This window comes from Oncorhynchus nerka, linkage group LG20 (assembly GCF_034236695.1).
Source record: "Oncorhynchus nerka isolate Pitt River linkage group LG20, Oner_Uvic_2.0, whole genome shotgun sequence".
NCBI classification, from domain to species: domain Eukaryota; kingdom Metazoa; phylum Chordata; class Actinopteri; order Salmoniformes; family Salmonidae; genus Oncorhynchus; species Oncorhynchus nerka.
In genome coordinates this window covers 6412730-6429429 of record NC_088415.1, presented here as the reverse complement: position 1 = coordinate 6429429, position 16700 = coordinate 6412730, and the positions used below count along the sequence as shown (strand labels likewise).

General features: G+C 45.8%; 1 protein-coding gene across 2 annotated transcripts in view; it reads left to right on the top strand.

The window, feature by feature from the left end:
- Positions 1 to 576: 576 nt before the first annotated feature.
- The window catches only part of LOC115120949 (alpha-enolase), a 35170-nt gene continuing 19046 nt past the window's right edge, over positions 577 to 16700 (top strand). For both annotated transcript variants that reach the window (XM_065005147.1, XM_065005148.1), the window contains exons 1-2: positions 577 to 684; positions 4647 to 4741. In XM_065005147.1, coding sequence (XP_064861219.1) covers positions 4657 to 4741 — 85 coding nt within the window. In that variant the 5' untranslated portion in view covers positions 577 to 684; positions 4647 to 4656. The remainder of the gene's footprint in view (positions 685 to 4646; positions 4742 to 16700) is intronic.

Genomic DNA, 16700 nt, shown 5'->3' with positions numbered 1-16700 from the left:
GCATAAACTCTCTACCCCACACAGTGAGTGAAATGATGTGCCTCGCCCTCATTTGGACCCGGGCCTAGGACACTGAAACACAGGCTGCAAACTGACGTTGAGACGACAACAAAAAAGCTGCGTCTATCTAACGATAGAGACGGTAGAGATCCGCATCTGATATGATCTCTGCACGTATTCAAAATGTGCATCGTCACATCGCCCTTTTCCTTGTCCACTCGTGTTGGATCAATTCAACAACTTGTAGCCTATACATTTCTTCTGCACTTGTGTTTTTTTTAGGCATGTTATCCTTTACGTTTGAGGGGTGATGCTGGAGTATAGAAACCTCCGCATCCTTTCTCTAATCTAATTCAAATCAAATCAAATCAAATTTATTTATATAGCCCTTCTTACATCAGCTGATATCTCAAAGTGCTGTACAGAAACCCAGCCTAAAACCCCAAACAGCAAGCAATGCAGGTGTAGAAGCACCTAAAATTGTCAGTCTTGGTATCGCTTGTGAATTTGCAGTCCGACTCGCACCCTCTTGCCACGTGGTTCCCATCCCAGCCAATCAAACGGCGAGGAAGAATGTCTTCCTGATTCGGTCCATTTATCAGCATCGCGGACTGTGACGACCGCCTTCTCTGTCGACCGAACGAGAGACAACACTACCCCTGCACACAGTTAGGCCAAATAAAGGTAAGATGAAGGCCTTCTATTTTATATTCTTTTGCGGAATTCGTTTTTTTTTTTTGTAATGACTATAATTGTCTCAAATCGTATACAATATCCGCTACTTTTGCATTATTTGTCTGATGCCATTGTAGACTCTACATTATTTCCCCGTTATCGTATCACATCAGAAATGCAAAGTGGTCTCATAAAGTGTTATATATTTGTCTTTTGCCTTTTCTTTTTCAAGCTATTAATGACTTTCCTAGTTAAATAAAGGTAAAATAAATGAATGACATGATGGTGCCTGGCCACGGTTTGCAGCTTGGTAGCTTGTCTATTTTTAACCCGTCCCGTCAGCTGGCGAGATGTCACTCCATTTAGAAACGGCAGTGAGGGGGAAAAGGAAAAGGCGTCAAGTTGCAACCACACAGCTAGATAACAGTGTTTTATCACTACTGAACTACTCTGCCACACCTTCCTGTGCCCCTTTTCACAGGCAAAGGCATTTCACTGTTCATTCATTGCTTGTCATACAGGTAGCCTAGTGCTTTAGTGCTTTTGGCCAAGTAACCGAAAGGTCGGCAGGTTCGAATCCCCGAGCCGGCAAGGTGGACATAACTGCTGTTCTGCCCTTGAGAATGGCAGTTATACCTCAACAAGTGCTCCGATGGCGCCTATGACGCGGCCATGGATTAAGGCAGCCTCCCTGCACCTCTCTGATTCAGAGGGTTTAGATGCAGAAGACACATTTTCAGATGAATGCATTCAGTTGTGCAACTGACTAGGTAACCCCGCCCCTTTCCCCGTTCACTTCTATGCAGTGTGGCCAACTACCAGTTTCTGACTGACACGGTGGACAGAATATTAAATGTAGCAATCTGTTGCAGATACAATGTAGCCAACTGTGGTTACTTTGTTGTTCCCTTTCAGAGGTGCTAAGAAATCAATGTTTCCATTGCACACGTGAAGATACATGTTTAACAAATAGAAATTAAACTATTTTATTTAAAGTTAATCATTAAACTAGGGGAGAAAACACAGCAAAAAAAATACTTATTGTCATACCCAGAGATAAATAAATAAAAACGGGCGAAGGAACAAAGCTGTATTAAATACTTGAATGTCAAGTCTTGTATTATTTATTTCAGTGTGAGGAAGCCATTTTATAGAAGCCATTTTATAGTAGCCATTTTATAGAAACCATTTTATAGAAACCATTTTATAGTAGCCATTTTATAGTAGCCATTTTATAGTAGCCATTTTATAGTAGCCATTTTATAGTAGCCATTTTATAGAAGCCATTTTATAGAAACCATTTTATAGAAGCCATTTTATAGAAGCCATTTTATAGAAGCCATTTTATAGAACCCTATCAGCAGGTTCAACTCTGTCTTCCCTGCACACTGAGACGACAGGGAAAAAAACCATTGCCGTTATACATGTTATAAGTAATGTGTTATAGCTGTGTTATCGTAGCTACCACACAAATTACGTTCTGTTTCTTTCAAATGTCAGGTGACATTAGGTGTTTTTGTTGCCCAACTGTAGGCTAAACATTAGTCCTGACCAGTGTTGTGAGTGCTATAGAGAAGACAATCCTGTCTGTGTGCATTTATGCTTCTGTTTATGTGGGTTGACATTGGCCCTTCTTCTCCTCTCTGTGCTTTGTCATCCAATGGAAAGTTTCCACATCGTGGACATTTAATACCTGATAATTTTCCATTGTTCCAGTAAGGGGTCGGTTGATGGAGAGTGTGTCTGTCTGGTTTTAGTGGCTTAAAGGATGGAACATGGGGGTTCACTCATCAGGGAAAGTCCGATAAAACCGATGAACAGAAAATCCATAGTCTGTGTGCAGAACAGTCTAGTACAGACAAGGGTAGGGCCTCGATCTGGTCTAAAATCAAATAAAAAAACAGTGATTTAAAATCTATCACTCATGTTATGTATTGGGGAACACAGTCCATTTCACCTGGGGCATCTGCAAAAATACTGAATAGAGAGCCTCGATCTGGTCTAAAATCTCTGTTCTCCAAACATGTTTGAAATGTGTGGTGCTAACTGGGATGTTTCATAGTAGGGTAATGTTTGGGACATTACAGACTTCACAGTAAAAGTATACTAAGTTCTGAAATGGTTTTGAACCAAAAGTACACGTCGTGCTGTAGTTCCCCTGTAAAGTGGTTTCATGTACCTGCCAAAGCCTAGGCAATGTCATGTGTAGTCAGCTAGTAATTTGCTTTGTCATATTGGAGAAAAAAAAATGCTTGGATGCAGCATGCAGCAATTGATTTAGGCCTACGACAAAACATGATTCAGCAGAAAGCATTGGTGCAGTAACATGTCAGAGTCTGCATCTTAACCCAGGGGTCATTTGACCGAGTCATGCTGCAGAGATCGATGCTTCAGCCCCGTGGAGCCCCACCCATACATGTTTTACAAGGACGCACCCATGCTTTGGCAAAACACAGACTGCAGCAACTGTGTAGAGGTTGTGCTGACATCGCATGACATTGTCTACAGTATTATCAGGTCTGTCAACTCATTTCCCCATAGCAGTGGGTACATAGGTACAGTCCGTGGACTTTCATGTTTACTTTATGATTTTGTGTTTTATGCTTTTGTTTTTATTATAACTTAAACTTTTCTGTTTTATTCTGTTGAATTCTGTCATTGAGCATTTCAAATATTGACAAATTTCTGTCCTGACTCTGTCCTGACTCACTGTCATGACTTCAGACCTCGATCCTCACTGAGGGCTGGTCTTCAACATTTACCTCTACCCCATCCTCCTTTCTCTCCTCGCTCTCATCCTCCTCTCTCTCCTGTCTCCCATCCTCCTCTCTCCCATCCTCCTCTCTCCCATCCTCCTCTCTCCCATCCTCCTCTCTCTCCTCTCTCCCATCCTCCTCTCTCTCCTCTCTCCCATCCTCCTCTCTCTCCTCTCTCCCATCCTCCTCTCTCTCCTCTCTCTCATCCTCCTCTCTCTCCCATCCTCCTCTCTCTCCCATCCTCCTCTCTCTCCCATCCTCCTTCTCTCCCCATCCTCCTTCTCTCCCCCATCCTCCTTCTCTCTCCCATCCTCCTCTCTCTCCTCTCTCCCATCCTCCTCTCTCTCCTCTCTCCCATCCTCCTCTCTCTCCTCTCTCCCATCCTCCTCTCTCTCCCATCCTCCTCTCTCTCCCATCCTCCTCTCTCTCCCATCCTCCCTCTCTCCCATCCTCCTCTCTCCCATCCTCCTCTCTCCCATCCTCCTCTCTCCCATCCTCCTCTCTCTCCCATCCTCCTCTCTCTCCCATCCTCCTCTCTCTCCTCTCTCCCATCCTCCTCTCTCTCCCATCCTCCTCTCTCTCCCATCCTCCTCTCTCTCCCATCCTCCTCTCTCTCCCATCCCCTCTCTCTCCCCTCTCTCTCTCATCCTCCTCTCTCTCCTGTCTCTCATCCTCCTCTCTCTCCTGTCTCCCATCCTCCTCCTGTCTCCCATCCTCCTCCTGTCTCCCATCCTCCTTCTCTCTCCCATCCTCCTTCTCTCTCTCATCCTCTTTCTCTCTCCTCTCTCCCATCCTCCTCTCTCTCATCCTCCTCTCTCTCCTCTCTCCCATCCTCCTCTCTCTCATCCTCCTCTCTCTCCTCTCTCCCATCCTCCTCTCTCTCCTTTCTCCCATCCTCCTCTCTCCCATCCTCCTCTCTCTCCTCTCTCCCATCCTCCTCTCTCTCCCATTCTCCTCTCCCATTCTCCTCTCTCATCCTCCTCTCTCTCCTCTCTCCAATCCTCCTCTCTCTCCTCTCTCCCATCCTCCTCTCTCTCCTCCTCTTTCTCTCCCATCCTCTTTTCTCTCCTCTCTCTCCAATCCTCCTCTCATCCTCCTCTCTCTCATCCTCCTCTCTCCCATCCTCCTCTCTCTCTCCTCTCTCATCCTCCTCTCTCCCATCATCCTCTCTCATCCTCTTCCTTACTTGTCTCTCCTCTCTTCTCTCCTGTGTAGTTCCAGAACCATGTCCATCCTGAAGATTCACGCTCGTGAGATTTTCGACTCCCGTGGAAACCCCACCGTGGAGGTCGACCTGTACACCAAGAAAGGTAAGAAGAGGTTATACTAGAGCAGGACTATCTGTACACTTTATTCTCTGTAGGGTCAGGGTTCAACTTTGTTCTCTGTAGGGTCGGGGTTCAACTTTGTTCTCTGTAGGGTCAGGGTTCAACTTTGTTCTCTGTAGGGTCGGGGTTCAACTTTGTTCTCTGTAGGGTTGGGGTTCAACTTTGTTCTCTGTAGGGTTAGGGTTCAACTTTGTTCTCTGTAGGGTCAGGGTTCAACTTTGTTCTCTGTAGGGTCAGGGTTCAACTTTGTTCTCTGTAGGGTCGGGGTTCAACTTTGTTCTCTGTAGGGTCGGGGTTCAACTTTAGGTGCATGTTGTCCATACCACAATTCTCTCTAAGGTTGCCAGTTTTCATAGTTTAAGCAACATTGCATGCATTCACATTGCCTAGGATATATTTAGCAACTGTCTGCGGTTATCAGATTTAGAATAAAGCATTGCTAATTATGGAACACCGTTTGGGTCTTTTGATGTAAAAAATAAATGAATTAATACACGTCAAATAACACCATTTGTCCCGTTAAATAAGCTTGTTGACCAATCAGGACCTGCATATGACTGCATGCCACATAATCATTTAACACGTTCATGACTTTTTTTTAACGTAGCTATTGAACATTGTCATATGTCACAGCGATTTACCAATTGGTATGCTTTGTTGCTGGTAAAGTTTTGTCTTGTGCATCTTCCGCATGAGCTGAGACACTCTTCCCCCAGCTCTGGACGGTGCTGGTCAGAAACAAAGCTAGCTAGCTGATGGATGCAAACAATGTCCTTCTCCAAAAACATAGCAAAACAACATCATCTGTTTCAGTAGCTATAGTTAGCTAGCTAACTATCTAGCTAGGTGTCATCATCTAAAATACCCATCGTTTATAAGACGGTTCGTATTTGATTAATGATGGTCAAACTCATCTATGTGAAGCTAGCCACAGTAAGGATTAGCCACAATATTGAAATTTGCGGTTCGCCTTCAAAATAAAAGTTGCTTTATTGAAAGTGATGCAAATTAATACAAATAGTGGAATCATGGCATAATGCAATAGGTTGGAATGTTGTTATATAAATTCAACAAAATAAAATAATTTGTTAATTGGACAAAAATCTGTTGAAATCACACTGTGTCTGTAATAGACTTTAGAATTGAATTGAGGGCATATTTATTTCACTGTACAGCCTTACCTATGGATTGTGGATCAATGGCATCAGTCTTGAAACTAGCATAGGCAACAACAACAACTACCTGGACGGAAAACAGTGATGCACATAACACACAACCCTGTCTTTGGGAATGTGGGGAAGGGTTCTTTAAATGTAACATCCAATCAAATTAGGTTTGAACGGCTCCCAGGGGCCCATTCAAACCGTTTTTGCAATAGAAAATTCTCCAGACCTCCAAGGAAGGTGTGACAACGACGTGATTTTGGAGGTATGGCAACACGAGGCTAGCTGCAGGCTAGTCCCTCTCTGACTGACAGAGTGAGTTAGCTGCAGGCTAGTCCCTCCTGACTGACAGAGTGAGTTAGCTGCAGGCTAGTCCCTCTCTGACTGACACAGTGAGTTAGCTCCAGGCTAGTCCCTCTCTGACTGACAGAGTGAGTTAGCTCCAGGCTAGTCCCTCTCTGACTGACAGAGTGAGTTAGCTCCAGGCTAGTCCCTCTCTGACTGACAGAGTGAGTTAGCACCAGGCTAGTCCCTCTCTGACTGACAGAGTGAGTTAGCTCCAGGCTAGTCCCTCTCTGACTGACACAGTGAGTTAGCTCCAGGCTAGTCCCTTTGCCCTCAGTCGGTTGCAGATACAATGTAGCCAAACTGTGGTTACTTTGTTGTTCCCCTTCAGACATGTCGATGAAATCAATGCTGCTATGTTTCCATTTGCACATCGACAATGGAATAGACATAGCGCACATTTACTAAAGATAAATGTTTAAATAAATAGTGTAATTTCCTATCTGTTAGAGTTATTAAACTAGGTTGAACACACAGCAAAATATTTACATAAATATATAAACAGGCAAAAGCAAGAAGCTGAATTTAATACTTGAATATGTCTTTTATTATTTATTCAATTGCACAATACATTTTATTGTAGCTATTTAATCGTAGCCTGTCAGCAGGTTCTATCCCTCCATCTCCAATCTGACACTTCTGGTTCCCAAATGGCACCCTATTCCCTATATAGCGCACTACTTTTGCCTGCTACTTTCAGTGCACCCCTATGAGCCCTGGTCAGAAGTAGTGCGCTATATATAGAATAGGGTACTATTTGAGATGGAGCCGTGGATACTTACAGTACAGAGTTCACAGGTCGGACTCTGTAATACCTAGAGGCCTAAAAGAGGCCGGGTTAATACTTATTATAAACTGGGTGGTTCCAGTCCTGAATGCTGATTGGCTGACAGCTGTGGTATATCAGACCGTATTTCAAGGGGATTGCAAAACGTATATTTTTACTGCTCTAATTACATTTGTAACCAGTTTATAATAGCAATAAGGCACCTCAGGTGTTTGTGGTAAGAACAGCCCTTAACCGTGGTCTCTTGGCCATATACCACACCCCCTCGTGGTAAGAACAGCCCTTAACCGTGGTCTATTGGCCATATACCACACCCCCTCGTGGTAAGAACAGCCCTTAACCCCCTCGTGGTGAGAACAGCCCTTAACCGTGGTCTATTGGCCATATACCACACCCCCTCGTTGTAAGAACAGCCCTTAAACGTGGTCTATTGGCCATATACCACACCCCCTCGTGGTAAGAACAGCCCTTAACCGTGGTCTATTGGCCATATACCACCCCCCCCCCCCGTGGTGAGAACAGCCCTTAACCCCCTCGTGGTAAGAACAGCCCTTAACCGTGGTCTATTGGCCATATACCACACCCCCTCGTGGTGAGAACAGCCCTTAACCCCCTCGTGGTAAGAACAGCCCTTAACCCCCTCGTGGTAAGAACAGCCCTTAACCCCCTCGTGATAAGAACAGCCCTTAACCCCCTCGTGGTAAGAACAGCCCTTAACCCCCTCGTGGTAAGAACAGCCCTTAACCCCCTCGTGGTAAGAACAGCCCTTAACCCCCTCGTGGTAAGAACAGCCCTTAACCCCCTCGTGGTAAGAACAGCCCTTAACCCCCTCGTGGTAAGAACTTAACCCCCTCGTGGTGAGAACAGCCCTTAACCCCCTCGTGGTTTATTGCTTAATTCTACTCCATCTTGTTAACCAGGAATTGGTCCTTTTTTTAACTCTTTTTTTTCCTGGGGGAATCACTGAAAACTTCCAATACTCTTCTTCGTGGGAATCTTGAAGTCATATTTAAAGTGTTATTGATCATACAAGCACAGAACATGACAGACCTGTCATTTGTAATGGGATTACAATTAATTGGAAATCAATACCTTAACTTTCAAGATGTACTTTAATTTTTTTTAATTTTTTTTTATCTCAACCAACCTAACAATATTCAACCAACTAACTATGGGATATCCTGAATGGGATATCCTGAATGGGATATCCTGAGATATCCTGAATGGGATATCCTGAGATATCCTGAATGGGATATCCTGAATGGGATATCCTGAATGGGATCGGGGTTTCCGCCGCCCTTGTTCAAGAGTGGAGTCCCCCTTTTTGTCGTTCTGCTCCGTGGGCTGAAAACAAAGCAGTTATTTCAACTTAATGAATGAATGTCCAGAATGTTAATGAAGCTATCTGAATTAGGCCACCGAGGAAGAGGAAAGGGGTGGGGGGAGGGCGGGGGGGTTGAGAGAAGACATGTTGGATTTAACATGGGCTTGAAATCACCCCCCCCCCCCAAAAAGGGAAAGCATTTTCCATTTGTCTTGCTCTCTTTTGACAGTTTGTAGGAAGGTTGCTAGGTGCTCTAAGCTAGCAGCTTCACGGTTTCTAGTTTAGGATGGACCAGCCTGATTTGGCATTGGATGCGTCCCGAATGATGCCGTATTACCTTTATACTGCTCCAGAGCCCAAAGGGATTCCCATAGGGCTCTGTTCAAAACAATGTCATTATGAAGAGAATAGAGGGCAATTCGGGATACACTTTGTGTTGTCTGCTGCTGTATAAATAGGATTGGATTGTTGGAGCATGCAGATGTAATGTGTCTCTGCTATATAACACAAAAGGGGTTTGAATTACAGTCGTTACTAGACGGGCTGCATCGTCCTTGTGTTTTCTATTTTCAGATCCAGTACTAATCCTCTGGGATGAGAGTGCCTGTACTCACTGGAAATACTCTTTCAGTTTTCATCTATTTTGTTTTATTTTTTTATCAGCAGAGGTCAGAAGGGACAAGATGGCTGCCGTCGAAACGCGTTCGTTTGTTCTGGTCTCTGCTGCTAAAAGAAACACATTCAATTCAAAACGTAAAACGTAAGAAAACGTTTTTATTTCAGTGAGTGCCGGTTTTTTCCTTTCTTCAAGTATGTTATTTTTTTGAACCCAAAGACTTTTTGTTTCAACAAACAATTGAGCTGAGCTGAGCTTTCTCTTTCTCTGAGAAGTGACTGTCACGTCCTCCGATGGGGGTTTACAACCACAAAAATAACATATTAGTATCTGGACAGAGGGCTTCCGAGTGGTGCAGTCTGAGGAGACCCTGGTTTCATTCCAGACTGTGTCTCAGCTGTCTAAGGAGACCCTGGTTTCATTCCAGACTGTGTCTCAGCTGTCTAAGGAGACCCTGGTTTCATTCCAGACTGTGTCTCAGCTGTCTAAGGAGACCCTGGTTTCATTCCAGACTGTGTCTCAGCTGTCTAAGGAGACCCTGGTTTCATTCCAGACTGTATCATCTGTCTAATGAGACCCTGGTTTCATTCCAGACTGTGTCTCAGCTGTCTAAGGAGACCCTGGTTTCATTCCAGACTGTGTCTCAGCTGTCTAAGGAGACCCTGGTTTCATTCCAGACTGTGTCTCAGCTGTCTAAGGAGACCCTGGTTTCATTCCAGACTGTATCATCTGTCTAAGGAGACCCTGGTTTCATTCCAGACTGTGTCTCAGCTGTCTAAGGAGACCCTGGTTTCATTCCAGACTGTGTCTCAGCTGTCTAAGGAGACCCTGGTTTCATTCCAGACTGTGTCTCAGCTGTCTAATGAGACCCTGGTTTCATTCCAGACTGTGTCTCAGCTGTCTAAGGAGACCCTGGTTTCATTCCAGACTGTGTCTCAGCTGTCTAAGGAGACCCTGGTTTCATTCCAGACTGTGTCTCAGCTGTCTAAGGAGACCCTGGTTTCATTCCAGACTGTGTCTCAGCTGTCTAAGGAGACCCTGGTTTCATTCCAGACTGTGTCTCAGCTGTCTAAGGAGACCCTGGTTTCATTCCAGACTGTGTCTCAGCTGTCTAAGGAGACCCTGGTTTCATTCCAGACAGTGTCTCAGCTGTCTAAGGAGACCCTGGTTTCATTCCAGACTGTGTCTCAGCTGTCTAAGGAGACCCTGGTTTCATTCCAGACTGTGTCTCAGCTGTCTAAGGAGACCCTGGTTTCATTCCAGACTGTGTCTCAGCTGTCTAAGGAGACCCTGGTTTCATTCCAGACTGTGTCTCAGCTGTCTAAGGAGACCCTGGTTTCATTCCAGACTGTGTCTCAGCAGTCTAAGGAGACCCTGGTTTCATTCCAGACTGTGTCTCAGCTGTCTAGGGAGACCCTGGTTTCATTCCAGACTGTGTCTCAGCTGTCTAAGGAGACCCTGGTTTCATTCCAGACTGTGTCTCAGCTGTCTAAGGAGACCCTGGTTTCATTACAGACTGTGTCTCAGCTGTCTAAGGAGACCCTGGTTTCATTCCAGACTGTGTCTCAGCTGTCTAAGGAGACCCTGGTTTCATTACAGACTGTGTCTCAGCTGTCTAAGGAGACCCTGGTTTCATTCCAGACTGTGTCTCAGCTGTCTAAGGAGACCCTGGTTTCATTCCAGACTGTATCATCTGTCTAATGAGACCCTGGTTTCATTCCAGACTGTGTCTCAGCTGTCTAAGGAGACCCTGGTTTCATTCCAGACTGTGTCTCAGCTGTCTAAGGAGACCCTGGTTTCATTCCAGACTGTGTCTCAGCTGTCTAAGGAGACCCTGGTTTCATTCCAGACTGTATCATCTGTCTAAGGAGACCCTGGTTTCATTCCAGACTGTGTCTCAGCTGTCTAAGGAGACCCTGGTTTCATTCCAGACTGTGTCTCAGCTGTCTAAGGAGACCCTGGTTTCATTCCAGACTGTGTCTCAGCTGTCTAAGGAGACCCTGGTTTCATTCCAGACTGTGTCTCAGCTGTCTAAGGAGACCCTGGTTTCATTCCAGACTGTGTCTCAGCTGTCTAAGGAGACCCTGGTTTCATTCCAGACTGTGTCTCAGCTGTCTAAGGAGACCCTGGTTTCATTCCAGACTGTGTCTCAGCTGTCTAAGGAGACCCTGGTTTCATTCCAGACTGTGTCTCAGCTGTCTAAGGAGACCCTGGTTTCATTCCAGACTGTGTCTCAGCTGTCTAAGGAGACCCTGGTTTCATTCCAGACTGTGTCTCAGCAGTCTAAGGAGACCCTGGTTTCATTCCAGACTGTGTCTCAGCTGTCTAGGGAGACCCTGGTTTCATGACAGACTGTGTCTCAGCTGTCTAAGGAGACCCTGGTTTCATTCCAGACTGTGTCTCAGCTGTCTAAGGAGACCCTGGTTTCATGACAGACTGTGTCTCAGCTGTCTAAGGAGACCCTGGTTTCATTACAGACTGTGTCTCAGCTGTCTAAGGAGACCCTGGTTTCATTCCAGACTGTGTCTCAGCTGTCTAAGGAGACCCTGGTTTCATTCCAGACTGTATCATCTGTCTAAGGAGACCCTGGTTTCATTCCAGACTGTGTCTCAGCTGTCTAAGGAGACCCTGGTTTCATTCCAGACTGTGTCTCAGCTGTCTAAGGAGACCCTGGTTTCATTCCAGACTGTGTCTCAGCTGTCTAAGGAGACCCTGGTTTCATTCCAGACTGTGTCTCAGCTGTCTAAGGAGACCCTGGTTTCATTCCAGACTGTGTCTCAGCTGTCTAAGGAGACCCTGGTTTCATTCCAGACTGTGTCTCAGCTGTCTAAGGAGACCCTGGTTTCATTCCAGACTGTGTCTCAGCTGTCTAAGGAGACCCTGGTTTCATTCCAGACTGTGTCTTTCTAAGGAGACCCTGGTTTCATTCCAGACTGTCTCAGCTGTCTAAGGAGACCCTGGTTTCTCAGCTGTCTAAGGAGACCCTGGTTTCATTCCAGACTGTGTCTCAGCTGTCTAAGGAGACCCTGGTTTCATTCCAGACTGTGTCTCAGCTGTCTAAGGAGACCCTGGTTTCATTCCAGACTGTGTCTCAGCTGTCTAAGGAGACCCTGGTTTCATTCCAGACTGTGTCTCAGCTGTCTAAGGAGACCCTGGTTTCATTCCAGACTGTGTCTCAGCTGTCTAAGGAGACCCTGGTTTCATTCCAGACTGTGTCTCAGCTGTCTAAGGAGACCCTGGTTTCATTCCAGACTGTGTCTCAGCTGTCTAAGGAGACCCTGGTTTCATTCCAGACTGTGTCTCAGCTGTCTAAGGAGACCCTGGTTTCATTCCAGACTGTGTCTCAGCTGTCTAAGGAGACCCTGGTTTCATTCCAGACTGTAAGGAGTCTCCAGAGCTGTCTAAGGAGACCCTGGTTTCATTCCAGACTGTGTCTCAGCTGTCTAAGGAGACCCTGGTTTCATTCCAGACTGTGTCTCAGCTGTCTAAGGAGACCCTGGTTTCATTCCAGACTGTGTCTCAGCTGTCTAAGGAGACCCTGGTTTCATTCCAGACTGTGTCTCAGCTGTTTCATTCAGAAGCAGAGACCCTGGTTTCATTCCAGACTGTGTCTCAGCTGTCTAAGGAGACCCTGGTTTCATTCCAGACTGTGTCTCAGCTGTCTAAGGAGACCCTGGTTTCATTCCAGACTGTGTCTCAGCTGTCTAAGGAGACCCTGGTTTCATTCCAGACTGTGTCTCAGCTGTCTAAGGAGACCCTGGTTTCATTCCAGACTGTGTCTCAGCTGTCTAAGGAGACCCTGGTTTCATTCCAGACTGTGTCTCAGCTGTCTAAGGAGACCCTGGTTTCATTCCAGACTGTGTCTCAGCTGTCTAAGGAGACCCTGGTTTCATGACAGACTGTGTCTCAGCTTTAAGGAGACCCTGGTTTCATTCCAGACTGTGTCTCAGCTGTCTAAGGAGACCCTGGTTTCATTCCAGACTGTGTCTCATCTGTCTAAGGAGACCCTGGTTTCATTCCAGACTGTGTCTCAGCTGTCTAAGGAGACCCTGGTTTCATTCCAGACTGTGTCTCAGCTGTCTAAGGAGACCCTGGTTTCATTCCAGACTGTGTCTCAGCTGTCTAAGGAGACCCTGGTTTCATTCCAGACTGTATCATCTGTCTAAGGAGACCCTGGTTTCATTCCAGACTGTGTCTCAGCTGTCTAAGGAGACCCTGGTTTCATTCCAGACTGTGTCTCAGCTGTCTAAGGAGACCCTGGTTTCATTCCAGACTGTATCATCTGTCTAAGGAGACCCTGGTTTCATTCCAGACTGTGTCTCAGCTGTCTAAGGAGACCCTGGTTTCATTCCAGACTGTGTCTCAGCTGTCTAAGGAGACCCTGGTTTCATTCCAGACTGTGTCTCAGCTGTCTAAGGAGACCCTGGTTTCATTCCAGACTGTGTCTCAGCTGTCTAAGGAGACCCTGGTTTCATTCCAGACTGTGTCTCAGCTGTCTAAGGAGACCCTGGTTTCATTCCAGACTGTGTCTCAGCTGTCTAAGGAGACCCTGGTTTCATTCCAGACTGTGTCTCAGCTGTCTAAGGAGACCCTGGTTTCATTCCAGACTGTGTCTCAGCTGTCTAAGGAGACCCTGGTTTCATTCCAGACTGTGTCTCAGCTGTCTAAGGAGACCCTGGTTTCATTCCAGACTGTGTCTCAGCTGTCTAAGGAGACCCTGGTTTCATTCCAGACTGTGTCTCAGCTGTCATTCCAGACTGTGTCTCAGCTGTCTAAGGAGACCCTGGTTTCATTCCAGACTTGTCATTCCAGACTGTGTCTCAGCTGTCTAAGGAGACCCTGGTTTCATTCCAGACTGTGTCTCAGCTGTCTAAGGAGACCCTGGTTTCATTACAGACTGTGTCTCAGCTGTCTAAGGAGACCCTGGTTTCATTCCAGACTGTGTCTCAGCTGTCTAAGGAGACCCTGGTTTCATTCCAGACTGTATCATCTGTCTAATGAGACCCTGGTTTCATTCCAGACTGTGTCTCAGCTGTCTAAGGAGACCCTGGTTTCATTCCAGACTGTGTCTCAGCTGTCTATGGAGACCCTGGTTTCATTCCAGACTGTGTCTCAGCTGTCTAAGGAGACCCTGGTTTCATTCCAGACTGTGTCTCAGCTGTCTAAGGAGACCCTGGTTTCATTCCAGACTGTGTCTCAGCTGTTTAAGGAGACCCTGGTTTCATTCCAGACTGTGTCTCAGCTGTCTAAGGAGACCCTGGTTTCATTCCAGACTGTGTCTCAGCTGTCTAAGGAGACCCTGGTTTCATTCCAGACTGTGTCTCAGCTGTCTAAGGAGACCCTGGTTTCATTCCAGACTGTGTCTCAGCTGTCTAAGGAGACCCTGGTTTCATTCCAGACTGTGTCTCAGCTGTCTAAGGAGACCCTGGTTTCATTCCAGACTGTGTCTCAGCTGTCTAAGGAGACCCTGGTTTCATTCCAGACTGTGTCTCAGCAGTCTAAGGAGACCCTGGTTTCATTCCAGACTGTGTCTCAGCTGTCTAGGGAGACCCTGGTTTCATTCCAGACTGTGTCTCAGCTGTCTAAGGAGACCCTGGTTTCATTCCAGACTGTGTCTCAGCTGTCTAAGGAGACCCTGGTTTCATTACAGACTGTGTCTCAGCTGTCTAAGGAGACCCTGGTTTAATTACAGACTGTGTCTCAGCTGTCTAAGGAGACCCTGGTTTCATTCCAGACTGTGTCTCAGCTGTCTAAGGAGACCCTGGTTTCATTCCAGACTGTGTCTCAGCTGTCTAAGGAGACCCTGGTTTCATTCCAGACTGTGTCTCAGCTGTCTAAGGAGACCCTGGTTTCATTCCAGGCTGTATCACAACCGGCCGTGATTTGGGAGTCCCATAGGGCGGCGCACAATTGGTCCAGCGTCGTCCGGGTTCGGCTGGTGGAGGCTGTCGTTGTAAATAAGAATTTGTTCTTAACTGACTTGCCTAGTTAAATAAAAGTTAAAAAATAAAATTTAAATTAAAACTGAATCTAGGCATATGTTTAAAAAAAGATAACCTTTCTGATTTCTAGCTGATGCAGATGATTTGATAAGCCTGAACTCATGGCCTAAATCTCCCTGTGTGTCTCTGTGTTTAAGCTTTAAATCCCTCCCGATCTCAGGACCCCTGTCATTGGTTTGATCAGCATTTTTTATATATTTTTTGCCCAATGAGCAGTTAGAATCAAATGTACACATCCTGTATCTTTCTTGAATCCCAAATGTCTGACCTTGGTGTGTGTCTGAGCCAGCAGTCGCATCCTGGATGCTGCAGTGTGTGTGTGTGGTGTGTGTGTGTGTTACATCACATTGATCTGCTTAGCATGTGCAACCCCCTCCTCTCCTCCTCTGGGAACAAAATGTGATTAAAATAGGACCGAAGGGATACTTGCTGCTCATTGGATAATTTAGATTTCCTGTTGCTTTTACTATGAATAACAAACAACCTTCATACTACTACAGTAGAAGTAAAAGTATTTTCCATACTGTCTTGTTCTAAAATCTATTAAATTAATTTGTGTTCCTCTAGATTACACACAATACCCCATAATGACATCACAATACCCCATAATGACATCACAATACCCCATAATGACATCACAATACCCCATAATGACATCACAATACCCCATAATGACATCACAATACCCCATAATGACATCACAATACCCCATAATGACATCACAATACCCCATAATGACAAAGCAAAAACAGTTTTTTTTTTAAATGTTTGCAAATCTATAAAAAAAAATAAAAAATGAAATACCATAATTACATTAGTATTCAGACCCTTCGCTTTGAGACTCGAAATTGAGATCAGGTGCATCTTGTTTCCATTGATCATCCTTTGAGATGTTTCTACAACTTGATTGAAGTTCACCTGTGGTAAATTCAATTGATTGGACATGCTTTGGAAAGGCTCACACATATCTATATAAAGGTCCCACAGTTGACAGTGCATGTCAGAACAAAAACCAGGTCATGAGGTTGAAGGAATTGTCCGTAGAGCTCCGAGACAGGATTGTGTCGAGGGACAGATCTGGGGAAGGATACCAAAAAATGTCTGCAGCATTAAAGGTCCCGAAGAACAGAGTGGCCTCTTCATTCCTAAATGGAAGAAGTTTGGAACCACCAAGACTCTTCCTAGAGCTGGCCGCCCGGCCAAACTGAGCAATCGGGGTAGAAGGGCCTTGGTCAGGGAGGTGACCAAAAAACCTGATGGTCACTTTGACACACCTCCAGAGTTACTCTGTTGAGATGGGAGAAACTTCCAGAAGGACAACCATCTCTGCTCCGCTCCAACAGTCAGGGGCCAGTGGCCAGACGGAAGCCACTTCTGTAAAAGGCACATGACAGCCCGCATGGAGTTTGCCAAAAGGCACCTACAGGACTCAGACCATGGTCTGATGAAACCAAGATTGAACTCTTTGGCCTGAATGCCAAGCGTCATGTTTGGAGGAAACCTGACACCATCCCTACAGTACGGTGAAGTATGGTGGTGGCAGCATCATGCTGTGGGGATGTTTTTCAGAGGCAGGGACTGGGAGACTAGTCAGGATCGAGGGAAAGATGAACGGAGAAAGGTACAGAGAGATCCTTGATGAAAATCTGCTCCAGAGCGCTCAGGACCTTAGGCTGGGGCGAAGGTTCGCCTTCCAGCAGGACA